General features: G+C 38.1%; 1 protein-coding gene across 2 annotated transcripts; it reads right to left on the bottom strand.

The window, feature by feature from the left end:
- Positions 1-5,950: 5,950 nt before the first annotated feature.
- LOC139125894 (intraflagellar transport protein 57 homolog) lies at positions 5,951-18,481 on the bottom strand. 2 transcript variants are annotated; one of them, XM_070691977.1, is made up of 10 exons: positions 18,187-18,481; positions 17,836-18,064; positions 17,097-17,205; positions 14,653-14,825; positions 14,061-14,151; positions 13,148-13,222; positions 10,233-10,427; positions 9,371-9,502; positions 8,021-8,150; positions 5,951-6,999 (listed from the first exon to the last, which is right to left on the bottom strand). In XM_070691977.1, exons 2-10 carry the CDS (start codon positions 18,000-18,002, stop codon positions 6,824-6,826), a joined length of 1,248 nt encoding a protein of 415 aa, XP_070548078.1. In that variant the 5' UTR covers positions 18,003-18,064; positions 18,187-18,481; the 3' UTR covers positions 5,951-6,823. The 2 variants fall into 2 exon arrangements, with proteins under 2 accessions (XP_070548078.1, XP_070548079.1); XM_070691978.1 differs by lacking the exon at positions 18,187-18,481 and having other exon boundaries at positions 17,836-18,079.
- Positions 18,482-18,484: the final 3 nt, after the last annotated feature.

Here is an 18,484-nt window from a genome sequence, read left to right as displayed (position 1 = left end):
CGAAGCTAAGGATCAGTCAATTTAGGGGTGAAATAAAGTAATGCATCGTTAAGGCCCCACTAGCTGTAACTCTTGAAATTTGTTGACGTCAAATTATCTACCTATTCTTTCCTCTTTGAAATCTACCCTCTGAAGAGATATGAGCTTTTACTGCATTAGGAAACCATTCCTTTCAGAAACATTTGACATGTAAATTAAAATTTTATTAACGGTCATTTTGATTTCCTGGCATTTTCAAAATTTGGTAAATTAAAAAGGAATCAGAACATACAATGTCAACACGATTGGAACTAATTTGGGAAAATTGGATGAGAGTAATTATTAGGAAAATGTAACGAAATCGAAATTTTTACAGCTGAAATTTTACAAAATGATAGAATAGTGTAAAATTTGAAATATTGTTCTCATCGGACAAAACAACGAAAACACAACGATTATTGCATACCTCTTTCATCGGATTCATTTTTATGAAAATAAGTTCATTTTTGTGTAAATGTACTGAAGAAACGAGGCAAAATGCTTAAAATTTCTCTGATTGACGAATTTTGAGTCAGGGCACTTTTGAAATGCCCCTGACTTTTTCATGAATTTAAGGCTTCATAAACATAAAATTGAGTCAGGGCATATTTTAAAAGACCCTGACTGACTTACCTGTAAATCAATCGAAAAGCTTCATTTTGGTCGAGGAAAAATGACAAACTGACATTATTACTAGTGTTTCAGTAATGAAGAAACTACAGACAAACTCTCATATTTTCATCCAAATGTGAATATTGTTCATATGTTTTGAAAAAAATTGCATTAGATACTATCATGCACTGATTCTTACTCATAACATTTCAACAGCATCGCAAATTGTGTATAAAATTTTAAAGATGGTAAGCAAATATGGTGTAAAATTAGAGAAATTTCTAAAATTCTTGAGAAATTCTGCCAATCCAATTATCCCAATTTAGTTCCAATCGGTTTGTCATAGTTGAAAACATTCACCCTTGTGGATTACAGTTTGGACTACGCTGTGCAGTTTGTATGACGATTTAACTGCAGATATGCATAGTATCAAGGGTTTTAGCTTTTCTGCATGGGGCTGTGATTTAATGTTTGGGCGAACATTTAATCGCAGTGTAATCTTTATCTTGTTCAAAATTGCATATATAGCCCCGGCAGTGTGTACACAGACCTAAATGACTACATTGTCACAAACTTATTTTAGTGTGAAAGTAAAATCATAAAAATAACGCTAAAAGATACAGCTAGTGGGGCTTAAGATTGGGAACACACTTTGTGTTTCATCCAATGTAAATACAACATACTAACAACAAACTTGAAGTTTATCAATGAATGAACAAGAACAACAACAATAAAGTCCAGGTTTCTCCTTCCAGAGGCACAAAAACTATCTCATCTGTCCTGGTGGTTGTAACAACTCAGTTCACACTGCTCCATTCAGGCGGACTACACATGCACCAGAAATGTAGCAAGATATAATTAAAAATAAATTCCGAGTGCAACCAGAAACAGTAGAGAAACTACCGTCTATGGTGCAACAGAAGCCAACAGCCTGCATTGTTTACACTAACTAGGCCAGGTGCAGCTCTGCACCGTGTTAAAACAACTCCATCCGCTGGATTCAACACGAAAGTGTGCATTTCTGCTCTATTTTTTCAAAATATTCATTCCCCTGGCAATTTTTACCTTAAATCGATTTGTAGGATAGAAACTTTTTTAGGTCAAAACCCCCCACCCCCAAACTAAAAGAATTAAGTTTTTTATCCTTCATTGAACTTTTGATGTTGCCCCTTATCGACAGTTTCTTTACAGTTCCTGGTAATTACGATAACCTGATTTCCCGAATACTATACCAGTCACCAATCCTGGGGTTCTTCAGATCCTGTTAGCATTCAAGATTTTGTTTAAGAAGCACTGTCTTCCAAATTGTATTAAGGTGACATTGTTTTTAAAAGCATACATGTCCAAATTTTGATCGATTTCAAAAGAAAGGGACCTAGAATTATATGCCGATGTCAATACTTGAACTGCGCCATAGACAACTGATTTTAAATTTCTTCCGAGAATATTTTTTACTCAACAACAAACGAACAAAAAATATTAACGATAGTATTCAAAACAAACAAAACTTAACAAAAGCATCGACAAAACGTATCGAGGAAATTTGATCCGAAATTTCTTACTTTTCTGAGTTCAGATTGCAGCATTTATGAGTTGCAAGCCGTCACAATCAAAATATGTTACACATACATACATACATACATACATACATACATACATACATACTTACATACTTACATACATCCATACATCCATACATACATACATACATACATACATACATACATACATACATACATATGCACATGTACAAATATATACATCGACACTGATATAATCGACTACAATTGCGAGCTCACACACAGGCCTACACTTGCCATAATACTATCGAGTGTATCTGTTGATAGCCTTGATGGTGATCGCGTCTGCATGCGCGTGTCGTTCGGAAGATAACAACCAAAATTAAGTCTTCAGATTTCACCCTCTCGAGATAATCACGAAGACATCGATGCGGATTTTACTTGAGTAGAAAAAAAATGCACGATTACAAGAATTCCCAGGGGTTTAATTCTCTAATATATACGATACAACCATGTAGATATGAGACATCAAAGTCAATGATCGGCTTTAGAGAAAATATGCCCGGCGGATCTATCAGTAATCACGATAGTGAACAATACTGGAGTGGAATTAAGGTACACTTGAATACTGACGTTAGCTTTGACCGCGAGTTCGGCATAGACTAGTGAACTCTGCAGTAAACTTGGAGGCATCATCGGATATGTTGCTAGGAGTAGCGAGCTACCAAGAATAACTTTACATAAGCACATTGCAAAATGGTCTGTGGGCGTAACTTTTGATAGTTTTTTTTTTTTCGTTTTTATTGTCAACCACAATAATGTAATGCATCGTAACTTGTGCTCCTGTCAGTTTAGTATGCGGTGTGAGATTTTATCTGATGTCTTCTCTGATTTTATCAAGTGAATGTTTGACAATCAATTTCTGTTTGGCGTATAATGTGTCTGTTTTGTTTTCCAGTTGAATGTATGGTGGGACAGTGACAGAGATATTTGGCACATGTTCGTCTCTACCATAGTTTTGACATTCTATTGTTTAACTGTTGTACAAAGAGTTTCATTGTTGCTTTATATCTCTTTTCCCTTTTCTTTGTGTAATCCATGTATGCGGGTCAGGAAGTATAATAACTTTAAAAAATTAAATAAAAAATTTAAAAAATGTTCTTCAAGTCTTGTTATCACTTTATGTTGTGTTGTTGTTTTTTTTCTGTCCTTCTTGTTATACTTTTCAAACATGTTGATATACTCAGCTTGTTGTTGACAAGTAAATTCTTGTTCGGACTAAAATTCAAATGTAAACAATAACAGCACGTTTTACACGCATAGACAGCGTTGAGACGTTAAAATAGTACGTGTTGCAACCTGCTTTGGGGAGTAGAACAAAGACTTGCAAAAAAGTTACAACTACCGGATCTTTAATCACAGGCGCCCGTGGGCTGGATAGTCTTCTCGATCGATCGATTTTCTGCTCGATCTATCGATCCCGGACAAGATCTGCCAGCCACTGCAACCTAAATACCCCCGCAGTGCAGGGCAGATAGAGTACGCGATCGATTGATCGAGTAGAGAATCGATCGATCAAGCAGACTATCCAGCCTATGGGTGCCTGTGCCTTTAATAGTCTAAGTAAACTTGATACTCTGAGTCTACCAGGTGGGACTGGAGAACTGCAAAATCTCCCGTCTATGTGCAGTTTTTAAAGCCATTTCCGTATTTGTCTATGCTATTTTGATGTTTCAGTTTTTCTCATAGTAATGTATTAGAGAATTATACCCAGTCTTGTTTTCACTTTTTGTTGTTGGTAGTGTTTCTTTTGTTGTTGTTTTTTTGTGTTTCCTACCTTTCTTTTCACGTACTCTACAAAAACACTTGTCAAAATAGACGTTTTTAGATCTCAACACGATATGCATGGTCAATAGCTTGTTCCTGAACTTTAACTGGTCCTGATTTTGTTACTATGCAAAATCAATAATTAGCATATAAGCTGTTGAAGATAAAAGTTACTGTTAATATTCTGTAAACCTAAACAGAACTAGCCCTATTTCTGTTGCAATCACGTGACGAAAACTAGAACAAAATTGACGATTTTTGGCAAAAAATCGAAAACGCCTTGTGAAAAATTAGAATAGAAAAACCATCGAGTGCAGAAAAAACAAACTTTAAGTCATTCTTTGACCAGCGGCAACGTCCACACGCTATAAAAGTGGTGGACCCTACATCTTTGTGCGTTTCTGTCACGTAAAGCATCCGTCGCCATGGAAGTACCGTGACTACTTTCCTGTCCGGAGGAAGAGGCTCCAGGGAGGGAACACGTGTGCGTGTTAGTCTGTACACAGTTTGACAAAATCACCAGCTTTTCACTCTCTCGATGGATATTAGAGTAATCAAATGTGAAATTTATGATTTCAAGATTCTACGATTTGTCTAGGTTTAACGTTTCTCGTTTGTTCATTACACGTAGTTCGGATCTATGGCACAAATTTCACCAGAAAAGATATATCTCTACCTCTCTGCAAGCCTCGACAAGTCCTTTCTTCGGCAAATCTGATTAGAAAGGAAAAAAGAAGCAGATTTCCATATTTGCTTATTCCTTTTATTCTTGTTATCTGTTCGTCTACTCGCTAGGGAGGCAAATCCCACGCCAACATATAATTTTAATGTGATTTCCTTCAACGATTTTTGTTTGTTTTAGCCTTTTCTAAGATTTGCTTTGCCATGAGCGTATACGTAGGTAGATCATCATCAAGATCCCAGAATGCCCACTGACTGAGGGCGCTGTTCAGGCTTCCCGACCACTGCCCGTCAACTTCAATACCTCTCGGATCTCCTACTGCGCATTAAATACAAAGTTCTCCATGGATTTCACAAATAGCACTCCTGCTTTCCTCCATAATGAGAACCACTACTGCCTCTGCAACAACACCATGGTCTATATTTTGACATGACCTGGTATGATATTACAACCAGGTACAACACCCTACCACTCCATAACTTCATTAACTTTCAAAACTTTTCAAAACAATGGGAATGCTGATGGAATACACACACACACACACACACACACACACATATGTGTATGTATATATATATGTTTATATATATATATATATATATATATATATATATATATATATATATATATATATATATATATATATATATATATATATACTGGAAATTGTGGAACTTGAAGCAGTTACTCAACAATGTACTGTGTATATATATATATATATATATATATATATATATATATATATATATATATATATAGATATATAGATATAGATGGATGGCTATGGATATACGTGAGTGTGTGTGTATTTGAGAGTATAATACAACTTCATTTGGATCAAAAACTCTGGGAATCATTAACTGTCTTAAAGAGGGGCGAGGTTGGGGAGGAGGCCAACTAAGGAATAACATCTATAGTATGAATAGTAATGGTTTGTGAAAGAAAAATTGATTATTTGCTCGCCGCATCTTTGTTTTGCCAGGAAAATCAGTGACACAATATTCTGACCTCTTTGGCCTGATACACTTTAGTTGTTGAGTGACAGTGGTGTGTTTCTTGTGAAAACAGATCAAGGAAGGAGCTACTGTCATTAACACATACTACACACAGGATATCTGTAGGAAGAGCTCCCGATAGCTGCAGTACAGTAGCTCAGGTTTTTGCCTGGGGTTGCAGGTCGGATGACAGTGCAACCCAAAACCCAAGGCAAAACCTGGAGTTACTGAGCTGTAGGCTAAGCTCTGGACTGACTGCAACACCGTACACAGTGACTCATGATAGACCAGGCCTGTACACTCACAATGGACAATATATTTATTAAAGGCTAAATGCAATATGTACAAAAAAAATCTTTTGTTCATTTCACAAGGACAGGAGAGATAAGCAATACAGAGAAATCACTCTGTACAATATGAAAAAAAATATGAATGTATTTCAAAAGTACGGGTCTGTCAACTTTACCTATGAACTGTATTGCCAACCAGCAATCTCATTTAACCAAGCTTGCATTCATTCACAACTTTTGACGGGAAAACTTGTTCAGATTCTGACAAAATTTACACATACAATGATCTACTCACAAACAGTAATACATGTGGAGTTTTTTCCAGAATGGGTAGGGTTGATAATCTGCCGTACTTAACGATGATAATACGGTGTAAAGTTTGTATCAGTGTATGTAAATTGCAATGGTTTGAAACTGGAAACATTACACTGCATGGGAGGGGGTCATTGGAACTGCGGCATTGTGGTTTCCTTGTTTACAAACAATGTATTGCATGCACAATATCTATATGCATCACGTCAATGTAGCTGCAGTACTTATATTTTACGATGTAAAATATGATGAACATGTTTTAACTTTCATCAATTAAAATCATACCTTGGATAGAGTATTCACACTGTCTTATTGACACCTTTGAGCGCATTTCCGATGATCCCGCCCTTTAACCTTTACTACACCAGCAAACATTCATTCAACAACTCTGCATCTTTTGAAGAGAGTGATAATACCCATCCAATTCTGCAGCGATAGTTCAATTTTATCAATGGTGATCATTAAGTAGCTTGGGTGATGTGGGGTCTTTGATGTAAGAAGTGGAAAAACAATACGGAATAATGAATCAAAATTTTTTAAAGCGTTGGATTTGTTCAAGTACCATTGTTATGCATAATCATAGCTATCAGAGACCAGCGGTTTGTTCATATCTCTCTGCATGTTACTTCTGTCTTTGAGTCTGGCCTGGAGCAGGCTGTGTTCAACTGTGCCGATGCGTACGTCCATTTGCGTGATCTCTGTCTTCAGTCGCTGTAGGGCCTGCTTGATTTTCACCAATGGCGCTGAAATGACACAGGTGAAAATGAAATGTCAAGGCTGGAAGAACAGACTGCTTGCTACATGATTGTGCTTTATTGCTGAAATAAACTGTAATAAATACAAAACATGAATAAACACAGGTCACTGACAATTTAAGGTAATTTTTTAATGGTTCTACTAAGGAGCAACACAGAAACATGGTGTTCTACAGACTCAGTACGCTCAAAAATTCATGTGATGGCGGTACAAACCAAGCCACGTGTACACATTGGAGCGTGCCTTTGCGTATGTGGGTTTGTACCATGCAGACCATTCAAATTTTGGGTTTAACCAGTTGTATTTCATTGATACTATTGAACTGCGGAATACATTGTAACAAAAGATTTTGCAAGAAAAAGTGTTCTAAGTAACAAAAATAACACCATTCTTGGTTTTTATAACTTGTACATGTGTAAAATATCTTCCAGAAATCACTACATTCCTAATGTAACATGTTCATGTAACAAACAAAAGAAAAAAAGAACCATTGAACGTATGTTTCATACATCCGCTGTCTGGATCAGTTTACAAACATTTAAGTTCGTTTAAATTGGATTATGCTACAATTATTTTCATCTCTCAATAATTAAGGTACAATGCACGTCGGGGGCAGATATTTGGACTCTCAAACTTTACCAATCTTTTCTGATCTACCACTTGTAGGGGTTTATTTTGAAGCCCTTGGAGAACGAAAAACTTTCACCATCTTAGTTTTTTGAAAATCTAAAATTTTATTTTTCTCCATAGAATTAACACAGGGATTGCGGCCATTTTGAATATCAAATATTCGTAAATCTTAGGTAATTTGTTTCTCTAGCACTTAAATTTGCACGGTTATCCCTAATCTTTTTCTTGATTTTGAAAGAAAATGGTTGAAAGATTCCCCGAGGAAAGTTTGAGCTCAGCAAAAAATTTAAGTCTTCACTTTGGAGGTGCATACTACTTTAAAGCAAAGCATTGTGACAAAATTATGAATTTCTTTAAAAGTAAATTTGATAAATTTACCTCCATCTGTCATGCTGGAACCCCTCTCTTCCATGTCTTGTTTGATTTTTTCCAAATCTTCAGAAACCTCAGCCAGCGCTCGGCTTCTCTCTGTCACACCACCACTGGCTTGTCTGTACTGCTCCTTCACCTGTAAAGACATTTTTGAATCAGTCAGGAACACATCAACAGATTGTTTGTGTTTGTGTTTGGAAATGTCAGTGTTCAGGGCACTGCGGCATGACGTGAGTGTCAAGTTGTAAAATGCTATGAATGAATGCCAAGTTCAATGCTTTGTGCTACTTGTATTCTACAACAAATACATGGCCAAATTCTTTCAGGCCCTTACTATGAGTTGAGTACAGTGTATATGCCAGTATGTATACATACATAAGGTGTGTGTGGGGGTTGGGTTGGGGGACGAGGTCCATGTGTCCTTTCAATAATTTTTTGTTACTGTTTGTCAATGCAGCAAGAGTTACACAACATGTTTCTACAGTGTTGCTGTTGAGGGCGGTGCCTGTATCAATTTTAATGAGGACCCCCCAGTCATGTTACCAGAGTTCCCCCCGGTATATCAATGCAAACGTGTTAGGGAAGAATTGAAATGATAATTGAGTTCCTATACACTATGTACCATGTACCAATGTTCCAAATCCATGGCGATAGAAGAACTGCTGGGACTACAATACTCAAACACCATCCAATGGGGTTTGGTTATCGTATATTGTACAGAAGGAATACAGTCAACAGACAATGAGACACTCCTGTGGATACAGTTGGGAAATAACATACTAGGCTTTTATCTCCTGTCAGCGATACCAAAAAATTTTACCAATTTTAAGCAGTATCAAGAGTTCACATATTATACATTGCCTGCCATCAGGACTCATATCTTTCGAAGTAAACATGATGAAAGCCTGCTGAAAAGGTGGTGAAAGCACACAAATGTCCCACAGTTGAACCATAGAAGGAATTTTTTTTATACATCATTGCATTTCACAGCAGCTGTGGACCCTGCCGCTGATATTCAAATTCATTTTTTTTTCATTTCAACAAGTATATCTGAATGTTTCCCATATATCCTTTGAAATGCAGATTAACCCACTGACCCTCTGAGTGCTGTAATTTTCCCAACCCAAATTTTAAAACAACATTTTACCAATTTTTATAAATTTTTTCGTAAGTCTTGTGATAATTTTGGACCAAATGGATATCATATTTCATTGACTAGAGTTTTTTGTCAATATTTTGTCAAAAATCTGAAAAAAAATGGACTAGGGTACATTTTATAAAAGCGACAAAAATTGACTTTGGTGCTCAAAGGGTTAATATAAACCATGAGGCAGATTTGATAAATGGTACACTCACTTCAGCCAGGGAATCCTGCATGTGTCTGAATTCACCCAGTAAGTGTTCCAGTTGGTTGTTGATGTACTTCTCTCTGCTGTTTATTTTCTCCAGTGTTCTGGAAATCTCCTGGTGCAGTTTGTCCAGGTGACCCTGAAAGCATCCAATCACAAACAGCGTACATTTGACTTGCGTATCTTTATTCCGTTCACAGTCCCTCTGGCTAAATAGGGACTGTGTCCCCTTGGAGCTATGGAAATAGAGGCTGTCAATAGGCCCACACCAAATTATAACAATTTGATTGTTGGACGTTGAAGATGTCATGTTACAGCAGTGCAAACATTACACTTCAAGTTTTAACCTAGTATTACACAAGCTAATCCTGTATCACCTTGCTGTTCCATTCCTGTGAAACGTAGATTTTATTTAACCAATGTGAAAATGCACATAAATTTTTTTTATACACAATTGATCTGGCAATAATTTTAACAAAGATAAGGCAAAAGTGTGTAACTTTTCTTAGTTCAGTTGTTTGATAGGCTGCATCAGATACCTATACATAATCCCTGTGTTTATTCTTGAATCCTGTACACCCATTTTCATAATTTTCAGTTCCCAATAATCCATTTAATACACTAGGGCTAGATTAAAAGGCTGCTGGGAAAGGGTGGTTTTTGTTTCAAGCATTCAACTATGGCCATAGTTCATTTCCAGTGATACAAATGTACAACAATGTCCATCTAAATAACAACATTTCTGCATTTTTTACAAATACTTTATGAATTTCTAGATTCGAGTCAGGCCAACAATAGGTCTTCCTCAAGTCTGTGATTCATCATTTTGGCTTAGAGGGTGCACTGAATTTACTAGACTGCAATGTTACCTTGGTCTGTGAGAGAGACTGTTCAATACCATCTCTGTGTTGATGCATCTGGTCTACGTGAGTGCGCCAGTCTTTGTTGTCGGTACGGATGGTCACTTTGAGGGACGGCAAGACCCTCTCCACTTCAAGCCTCCAGTCAATGGCGTCTGTGGTAGATTCCATTATCTCCTGGGGTTTACTGAGCTCACTGCTCTCCTGAAGATGATGGCAAACACAGACAGTGATAATCAAAGTAAGACTTAAAACTTGACTACTGAGGGCGCTGTTCTGGTTGTACCAGGTCAGTAAAATTCAATGCATGCAAGCCTTGTAAGACTTGAAGAAAGAGAATGCATCCTGAATGCATTATATGATGATCTTTGTAATTAAACAGCTAATTATTTGGTTTTTTGTTTTCAGACAAGACGCATTGTGATTGTAATGCATTCACAGTTATGTACATTTGTTTTATTTGTGACTATGTGGAAATAAATTTATCTTTTTCAAAAAAAAAAAACTCAATGCATGGTAATATAATATGGGAACTTTTCAGATACCAACTGCTTACTAAAAGTGACAGAAATGGTTGATAATTACTTCATAATTGTCACATGGTCATCTTCAAAATTCATAGAAAACAAACCAGTCCCATACAAATCTATGTATCAAGTTTGCATTAGGGGACGACTGCATTAACTTGCATGGTGCCTGAAACCCGAGTTCTTGCCTGAGCAACTCGGGTGACAAACAGAAGACTTTTAATCCCTCAAGGTGTGAATGTTCCATTGTTATGTTTATCTAATCCAGCTGGTGCTATTGTAGTGCCATTGTAGGAAAGGCAGGTCTGTGAAATTGATCCTCTGGGGAAGTAGGGTATTCTTAAGTTAATGGAGCCTTACCGTAATGGGGACCAAAAGACAAGTTTTTTGAATTGAGTACGGCACAGTGTTCTCCCTGAATAAGGTAACAGGGGCGTGGCGCCCTCTTGTAAATTCCGAGCGCCCCCTTGCCAGAAATGAAAAAGATTTATTTTTTTTGAAAAATAAAACAATAAAATGTACGGGAAAAAAAGTTGACAGTGATTTACAAGCAAAATGCGAGCGTGAGCATCGATCCTGCAGACTGCAAACGTAATTCTCATCGATCTTGCAAATCTCGCGAGTTTGTGATGTCATCCGAGATCATAAGCCCATGTGCAACTCATCGAAGGCAGCCATATTTGCATGGCTCCGTAACGTTACGTTAGCCACGGTCCTATATAGGGACCGTGCATTAGGTAACCGACTTAGCAGAGTAAACATGGCAAGGAGCTGGAGGGTAACCAAGGACAGCAGGGTACACTGAAGTTTTTATAGGAGGTTAGAATTTCGTTTGTGTATTCCTTCCCAAAGCAAAACAACCTAATTTTAGGCTCGGTCGGACGTGTATCAGGATGAGAACACGTGAGTGTTATGGTGCTAATTTTGACATCGATGAATAAATGTATGTCTCTAGACTCGCTGTTTTCGTTTTCAAAAAATGTAATCTTCATTGAAATCCGTGAACTGTAATAAAAGTTATGGAACACTGTTTCCGATCTCTTTTACTTTGTGTTTTTTATACGAAAAAAATCTGAAAAAATGCTCCCCAAGCCTGAGTTTTATGGTCACCGTGATCATTTTGACATCGATGAATAAATGTATGTCTCTCGCTATGTTTTCGTTTTCAAAAAATGTAATCTTCATAATTGAAATCAGCGAACTGTAATAAAAGTTATGAAACACTGTCTCAGATCTCCTTTCCTTTGAATTTTTTATACGAAAAAAATCTGAAAAATACTCCCCAAAGTGCCACCAAATACACCATTTTCATCTCTGTTTTTCAAAAGCTCCAACGGCAGGAGGGGGGACCCCCCCTCCTGACCTCCCCCCGCGACCGCTTGCGCGGTCGCTTGTGGTGCTTCGCACCACGTCTTCACCCTCTTCTAAAAAATTCCTGGGGAGAACACTGCGGCATAATTTACTACACACACAAATACACAAGCAGACTCTGATGATAACATTGTAAATGGAGGTGTTTCATTAAGCATGGAGTCACTAAATACATGAAGCAGATATGCACACTCAAATCAACTCTTACAAATTCTGATATGTCATATTAAACACCTATTGCCTGGTCATGAGGGCTATAGCGACCGTCTATTACCCCGAGGGACCGTGTGTTACCAGAAACACATCGCTATTCCCCGAGGCCGTAGGCTGAGGGGTATAGCGATGTGTTTCTGGTAACACACGGCCACGAGGGGTAATAGACGAGCGCTATAGCCCGAATAAAGACCAGGCTATAGGTGTTTTATAACACACCACATGCTCATGTTGTATTGTTATATAGTTTTTAATGTGTTTTGATATTTTGCACCGCAACAATCCATTGTGACAAGTTTACTGGTGATGTTTCCACAGCGCTTTCTTCAGTTGTACATGGTAGGCCTACCACTTTCTTTCAGAAAATATTCTAAGCATACCTAGCGACATCCTTAGTTGCACCTTAATCTTTTCCGTCGATGAGCTATTCAAGTTCCTACGCTGTTGAAATGTTGGAAAATGTTGGAAAATCTGTTTAAGAGAATGCGTCGTCACCTATCCCGGACGCACATCACGTTCTGGTCACCCGCCATTGCTGCAAAGGTGCAGACGACACTACGGTCACGTGACCGGGCACTTTTCCAAATTTGGTCAAAACTATTTCCCTAGGGAAATAGCTTTTCAAAAAATACCCTCTGACGTCACTTTTGTCGATTTGATGGGGACTATACGTATCTATTTTCTCGTCACGTGACGTATTCTGGCGAATCGCGACACAGAATGAGCATGTGGTGTGTTATGAAGTTGTTAATACATGTATATGTGCAATAGGGCTGACTATCTGACTGACAGTAATATAGAAACAATACTTACAGTTTTATTTTTCAAGTTCTTCAGTCCTTCAAGATCAAGGAAACTCTCTTCTTCTTCAATGTCATCGTAATCATTCTGTAAAAAAGACACAAAAATAAGATTAAAAATATCATATACAGATACACAAATACGGGCACCAGAACATGTTTTTAACACACACAGATAGATCAATGCTACTTTCTCCACAGCATCAGTGTGTTAAACTTCTTATGCTCCTATCTGTGTAACTTGGTAACTCTTCAACCCTTTAACCCTGATCTCAAAACGCCTATACCTAAAGTGTATTTCAACCCAACATTTTAGGGTTTTCTTTTGTGTTGAAAAGAATTTTGTTCTTGTTGTCCGACTGATCAGTTCTTGCTGCAAACCTACCGATACCCACAACCAGCTGCTATTGGAGGTCACACAACAGCCAATAAGACTAAACTGGAAGGGATTACAGATAAACTGACGTGTTTAACCAACATGTCAGTTTATCTTTTTGTTTGCATAACCCATCTCTCCCCACCGCACACCACATCTATGCTATTACTGCTACATGTATAACCCACAGTGCAACACATCACTCACCCCCATAACCCATCTCTCCCCACCGCATACCCATCTATGCTATTACCGCTACATGTATAACCCACAGTACAACACATCACTCACCCCAATAACCCATCTCTCCCCACCGCACACCCATCTATGCTATTACCGCTACATGTATAACCCACACTACAACACATCACTCAACCCCATAACCCATCTCTCCCCACCGCACACACCATCTATGCTATTACTGTTACATGTATAACCCACACTACAACCCACCACTCACCCCCATAACCCATCTCTCCCAACCACACACCCATCTACCGGTATGGTATTACTGTTACATGTATAACCCACACTACAACCCACCACTCACCCCCATTTCTTCCTCTACTTTATCCAGAGTCAGTTCAGCATCATCGTCCATTGTAGACTCTTCTTCCATCTCCTCCTCTGGATAGATAGGTCTGTCATAATTACAAGTAGAAAATTGTCATCAGTTTAACACCGCTAGATACTGTACCATGATAATACAATTTCTACTACAGTATCATGCACTAAAACTCACGTCAACAAATTTGTTAGTTTTCCTAAAAAAGAATAAAGGGTGCGTATCAGCTGCTACAATGCAGTATAGTGTTTTGTTTTTCTTTCATGAACCTTTCTTCTGTGGATCACACTTGAACTTTTTTGCATGTAGTCTGATGAATACAATGAAAGAATATTAATTATTAAGAAATAAAAATAGAAGTCCCATGAGTTCATTTACATTTGTCTATGCCACAAGCTTTCTGAACATAAAACTTCTCATCCAAAAGAACGTATGTCAAAGGAAAAAATCTATATATGTTTTGGCATATTTATTAACAACTAAGTAATTATTTTGTTAACAAAACATGTATTTAACAAATACATATAAGCAAAAAAGCTGGAAACTGATGCAAAAGCTACAAGGTCATCATTGTTACCTATTCCAGTTGAAATTCGTCTGTTTCAAAGCTTCATCTGCGAATTTGTCGATGACGTAGATGACATGTTCACCAAAGCCAGACTTCAGTTTAGCCGGAGGGAAATCCACTGTAGATCCCAGCTGCCGTAGTTCATCCAAGATGCTGGATATCGTAGCGTTGGGGTCATCATACTAAGCGGTGAAAAAGACAACATAGTTACGACCATTGGTTTTGATAATACGCCATGCAAACTTTGAAAAAAGGGGCTCTTGTAATTGCTAAGCACTGTGCACTTAGCTGTATCTTTTTGCATTTTACCTATCATAAAATATCGTTCTATCTTAAGAGAGCTGTTTTGGATTCCCATTATTCAGCCATATTGTCTTATGTATATTATTCAATCCTAGGTCACGATTTTGGTCGGTTAAATTCAGGTGCTTATACACATATACATGCAGCCACTATATCTGAGTTACAACTCGAAAACTATCTGGTTGTTGAAATCTAAGTTGTGTCTTTGTCGCCAATGCTCAAAAATTTAATGTTCTGTTGTCACACTTTGGTAAGTATCTTTACATAAGTTGCATTTGACTTCAAACTATCTTATTGAAAAAATAATGTAAAAAGACACAGCTTATGGGGCTTTAATGTTGCCGATCAAATCAGGAAACTTACTTGGGTCAGCTCTATGCCAGTACATGTAACGTGTAAAACTTCAAAAGCTCACAGAGAATGTGCTTGAGTTAGTGGTATGTCAAATGGGAATAAAGGGTGGACTATCTCTTTGCAAAACACACCACAGCTTATCTCTGTAATCCTGAGGTCTCATACATGGTGCCTAATTTTCATCCTCTTTTTAAAAGCAAATTTTAACATTCACTCAAGACTGCTTGTGATCTCTTTGAAAGATGTAGAAAGGTGGTTGTACTACAACATCATGATGAGCATCTGATTTGCCATTGTTTTTAAAGAAGTGAAATCATGTTTATTCCAATATTAAAAGACCACAGGGTATTGATGTGTTCATAAACCATGTGACAATGGTCTGATCATCCCGTTAATCCAGACACTATCAAAATGGTCTGATTTCTCATTTTAATAATCCAGACACAGGGATCACTTTGGGGCGCGATAACGCGATATTTACGCTCAAAAATCAGAAAGTCGCATTCAGAAATGTCAATTGGGCAAAAAGTCGGGCCTATAATGGAAATGGTGCGTACGTGATACATTTACACGATCTAAATTCATCGGTAATATTTGGCAGGTTTTCAGTACAGAACCACTCATTGTGTCGCCGTAGAGAGCGCTATACCAAGAACCTGTTGCAGAGTTACCCGTTTCAAACAGCGTTTGTGATTGGTTGCCAACAGGAAGTTTTGCGTTCTTTGAAAAATCATTGGAGTCGATACAGCAAGTGTTCATTGCTGATGTACAGCGTGTTGTCGTCGCTCAAAATGGCGCTTTCGAAGAAATTAGTGTCCAGCACGAGTGGCAGTGCGAAGAAAAAACGAAAATGCACTATTCTGGACTACTGTACTTCCGTTACTCCCACACTAGAAAGTATGGATTCGATCGCCTCGGATTACAACTACACTAAGTGTGACAGTTTTCAGACAGGGTAGTGAATTTCGCCCAAAGCCGTTTTATAAATGACAAGCACTACGAAATCTTATTATCATACCTTTCAAAACTTTATTGTGCTTATCCTCAAACTGTTAACACTGACAGAAGTGGCATTTAGGGGGGTCAAAAATGCCAAATTTTTGACCCATGTTGAGTGCGTAGTAATCGGACTGATATCGCAGTAATGTAATCGGACGTCGTATTTGGAATATGATTATAGGGGCTAAATACTGATATTTTGAAACTTCGAACCCCGATTTTCAATTTCAAAGTGTTTAGAAAACTATATGGAAATATTTCGTGATAATTAGTTCTGTTGTAATCCATGGACGACGGAACTATTTCAACGTGTATAGCGCTTAGATATCGACACGGGCTGCCTCTGTCTGTTGCGTTCAACACCTTGTATTGTACGGTGTGGCCATGGAGGTAGTATGGTGTGGCTAACTTCGCCAAGTTTGTAGCGCCCGAAATAGCTTCTACCGAAAAAAAAACTATCCAAAACAGGAGGGCAGCGTCATCTGACTTAATTTGACTTTTAAAACGCTATCAATACAGAGCAAAGTGAGTACAACGAACAGCATGTCATTAAATGTCCGAAAACTGAGGTTGTCCGAAAACTGTCACATTAAGTGTATTGTTTTGCGAATCAACCAATATGCAGAAAATCATGGACATCCCACAGACTTTTAAATTCTCCCACTGTTTTTTTTATGTGGGATTTTATCTCATCCTGAGCCAGGGTAATCCCTGAGACATCATGGTGTGATTGCAAGTTTTTGAGTCAAGAAGGAACAAGGATGCAGAGTACAGAGGTAAGTAAAGATGATACTCACTTCTTGTGGTGTGTCAAAAGGCTTGCCCATCAGATTTATCAGCCATGCAGCAAGCGATGTGAACATGAAAAACTGTTCACCCGGGTTGGTCTGTATCGCAAAGTAATGCCTGCAAATGTAAAATAGGAGTCACATGAATTGTTATGATGGAAAATGACTGAAATTTAGGTGTGATGTTGCTATTGCTGTCACTGTAGATGTATAGAAAACAACTTTATGATGTCAAAATTGAACTACATAGCCAACCAGAGATGGCAGGCCTCTGACCTAAATCTTGCAAAAAATGCTCCTGCAAATGGTGTAACCAAATGAAATCGCACTGTGGAATTTGTCATACATTTTCGCTATCATCATCAACAAGGTGGTATGATTATAAAATGTAAGACAAATGCCAAGAGAGGTGTGGAAAATAAAACATATTCCAATCAACATGCTATGCACGAGTTCCTTGAGCCCCCTCCCTTTGAAGTCATTTCAATAGTCAGAGGAAATATCCCGTCGATTAATAAGATCAGATCGGACCAAATCCAACCTTTGTTGAAAGATTTATCAATTGTACAGTTAGCTGGGGAGTTAGAAAAAAAAAACTAACATGTTAATTTGGCTATATACTTCCTAATGTAAAAAAGTGAAGGTTGGGGTCCCGGGATTTCAGGATATCTCTCCACTTTAACAACCTCCATGAGTTAACAAGGTGCCAACTGCACAAGAGCGAACTACCGGAAGTATACTACGTTACCTTGACAACGGCTTGAATCCAACCCCGCGCAGAAAATCCTCTTCGTAATTCAGCAATTTAAGTTTGTCGAGTAAATCTTCCATGACTACGAACGGCATATACTGCATGCCTGGGCCACTTTCGGCGACGGCACCACCGTCACCACCACGTCGTTGTTCCTCCGCCATGATATAGAAATTCCACGCTGTTCAGTGTGTGGAGACCTGTGACCTGTGTTTAGCTTGTCACTCTGAAAACAACAACGAATATTTTGCGATTGTGTCTGGAAATTATGAGGGAAATCAAGCTATGTAGTTTCGCAAACGATGAGAACATCACAACCACAGGGTTGCGGTTGTCATAATTTCTTACCTAGCTCGACGAAATGCACCCCACTTCGACTGGAAGTTGGAACTTGTGCAACACGTACGGATCAAGGAATTCAAAAGTTATCCAGCATTCAAGTAGCGTTCCTTATTGTTGAACCCAAAAACTTTCGCTATACCCAATGGCCTATCTAATTTCTTACGTTAAAGGTACGAAAACACGTTAAACTTGGGATCATAGCGAGAAGGCACACATAACAAATAGGATCAATCAGATCGACTTTTCAAAATATTCAGACATCCGGATATGACGTTTGCTGTGCATGATGGGAAATTGTCACCTG

Source organism: Ptychodera flava (assembly GCF_041260155.1).
Source record: "Ptychodera flava strain L36383 chromosome 3 unlocalized genomic scaffold, AS_Pfla_20210202 Scaffold_26__1_contigs__length_13983176_pilon, whole genome shotgun sequence".
Taxonomy (NCBI): domain Eukaryota; kingdom Metazoa; phylum Hemichordata; class Enteropneusta; family Ptychoderidae; genus Ptychodera; species Ptychodera flava.
The sequence above is the reverse complement of the archived record's forward strand: the minus strand, read 5'-3'. Positions and strand labels throughout refer to the sequence as shown.

Excerpts from the sequence above, each read along its gene's own strand:
- LOC139125894 (XM_070691977.1), bottom strand. The coding sequence starts at position 18,002 with ATGGCGGAGGAACAACGACGTGGTGGTGACGGTGGTGCCGTCGCCGAA. Across the intron at positions 14,826-17,096 it reads CTTTTGACACACCACAAGAA|TATGATGACCCCAACGCTAC; the intron begins GTGAGTATCATC and ends TTCACCGCTTAG. Across the intron at positions 8,151-9,370 it reads TGCAGGATTCCCTGGCTGAA|GTGAAGGAGCAGTACAGACA; the intron begins GTGAGTGTACCA and ends ATGTCTTTACAG.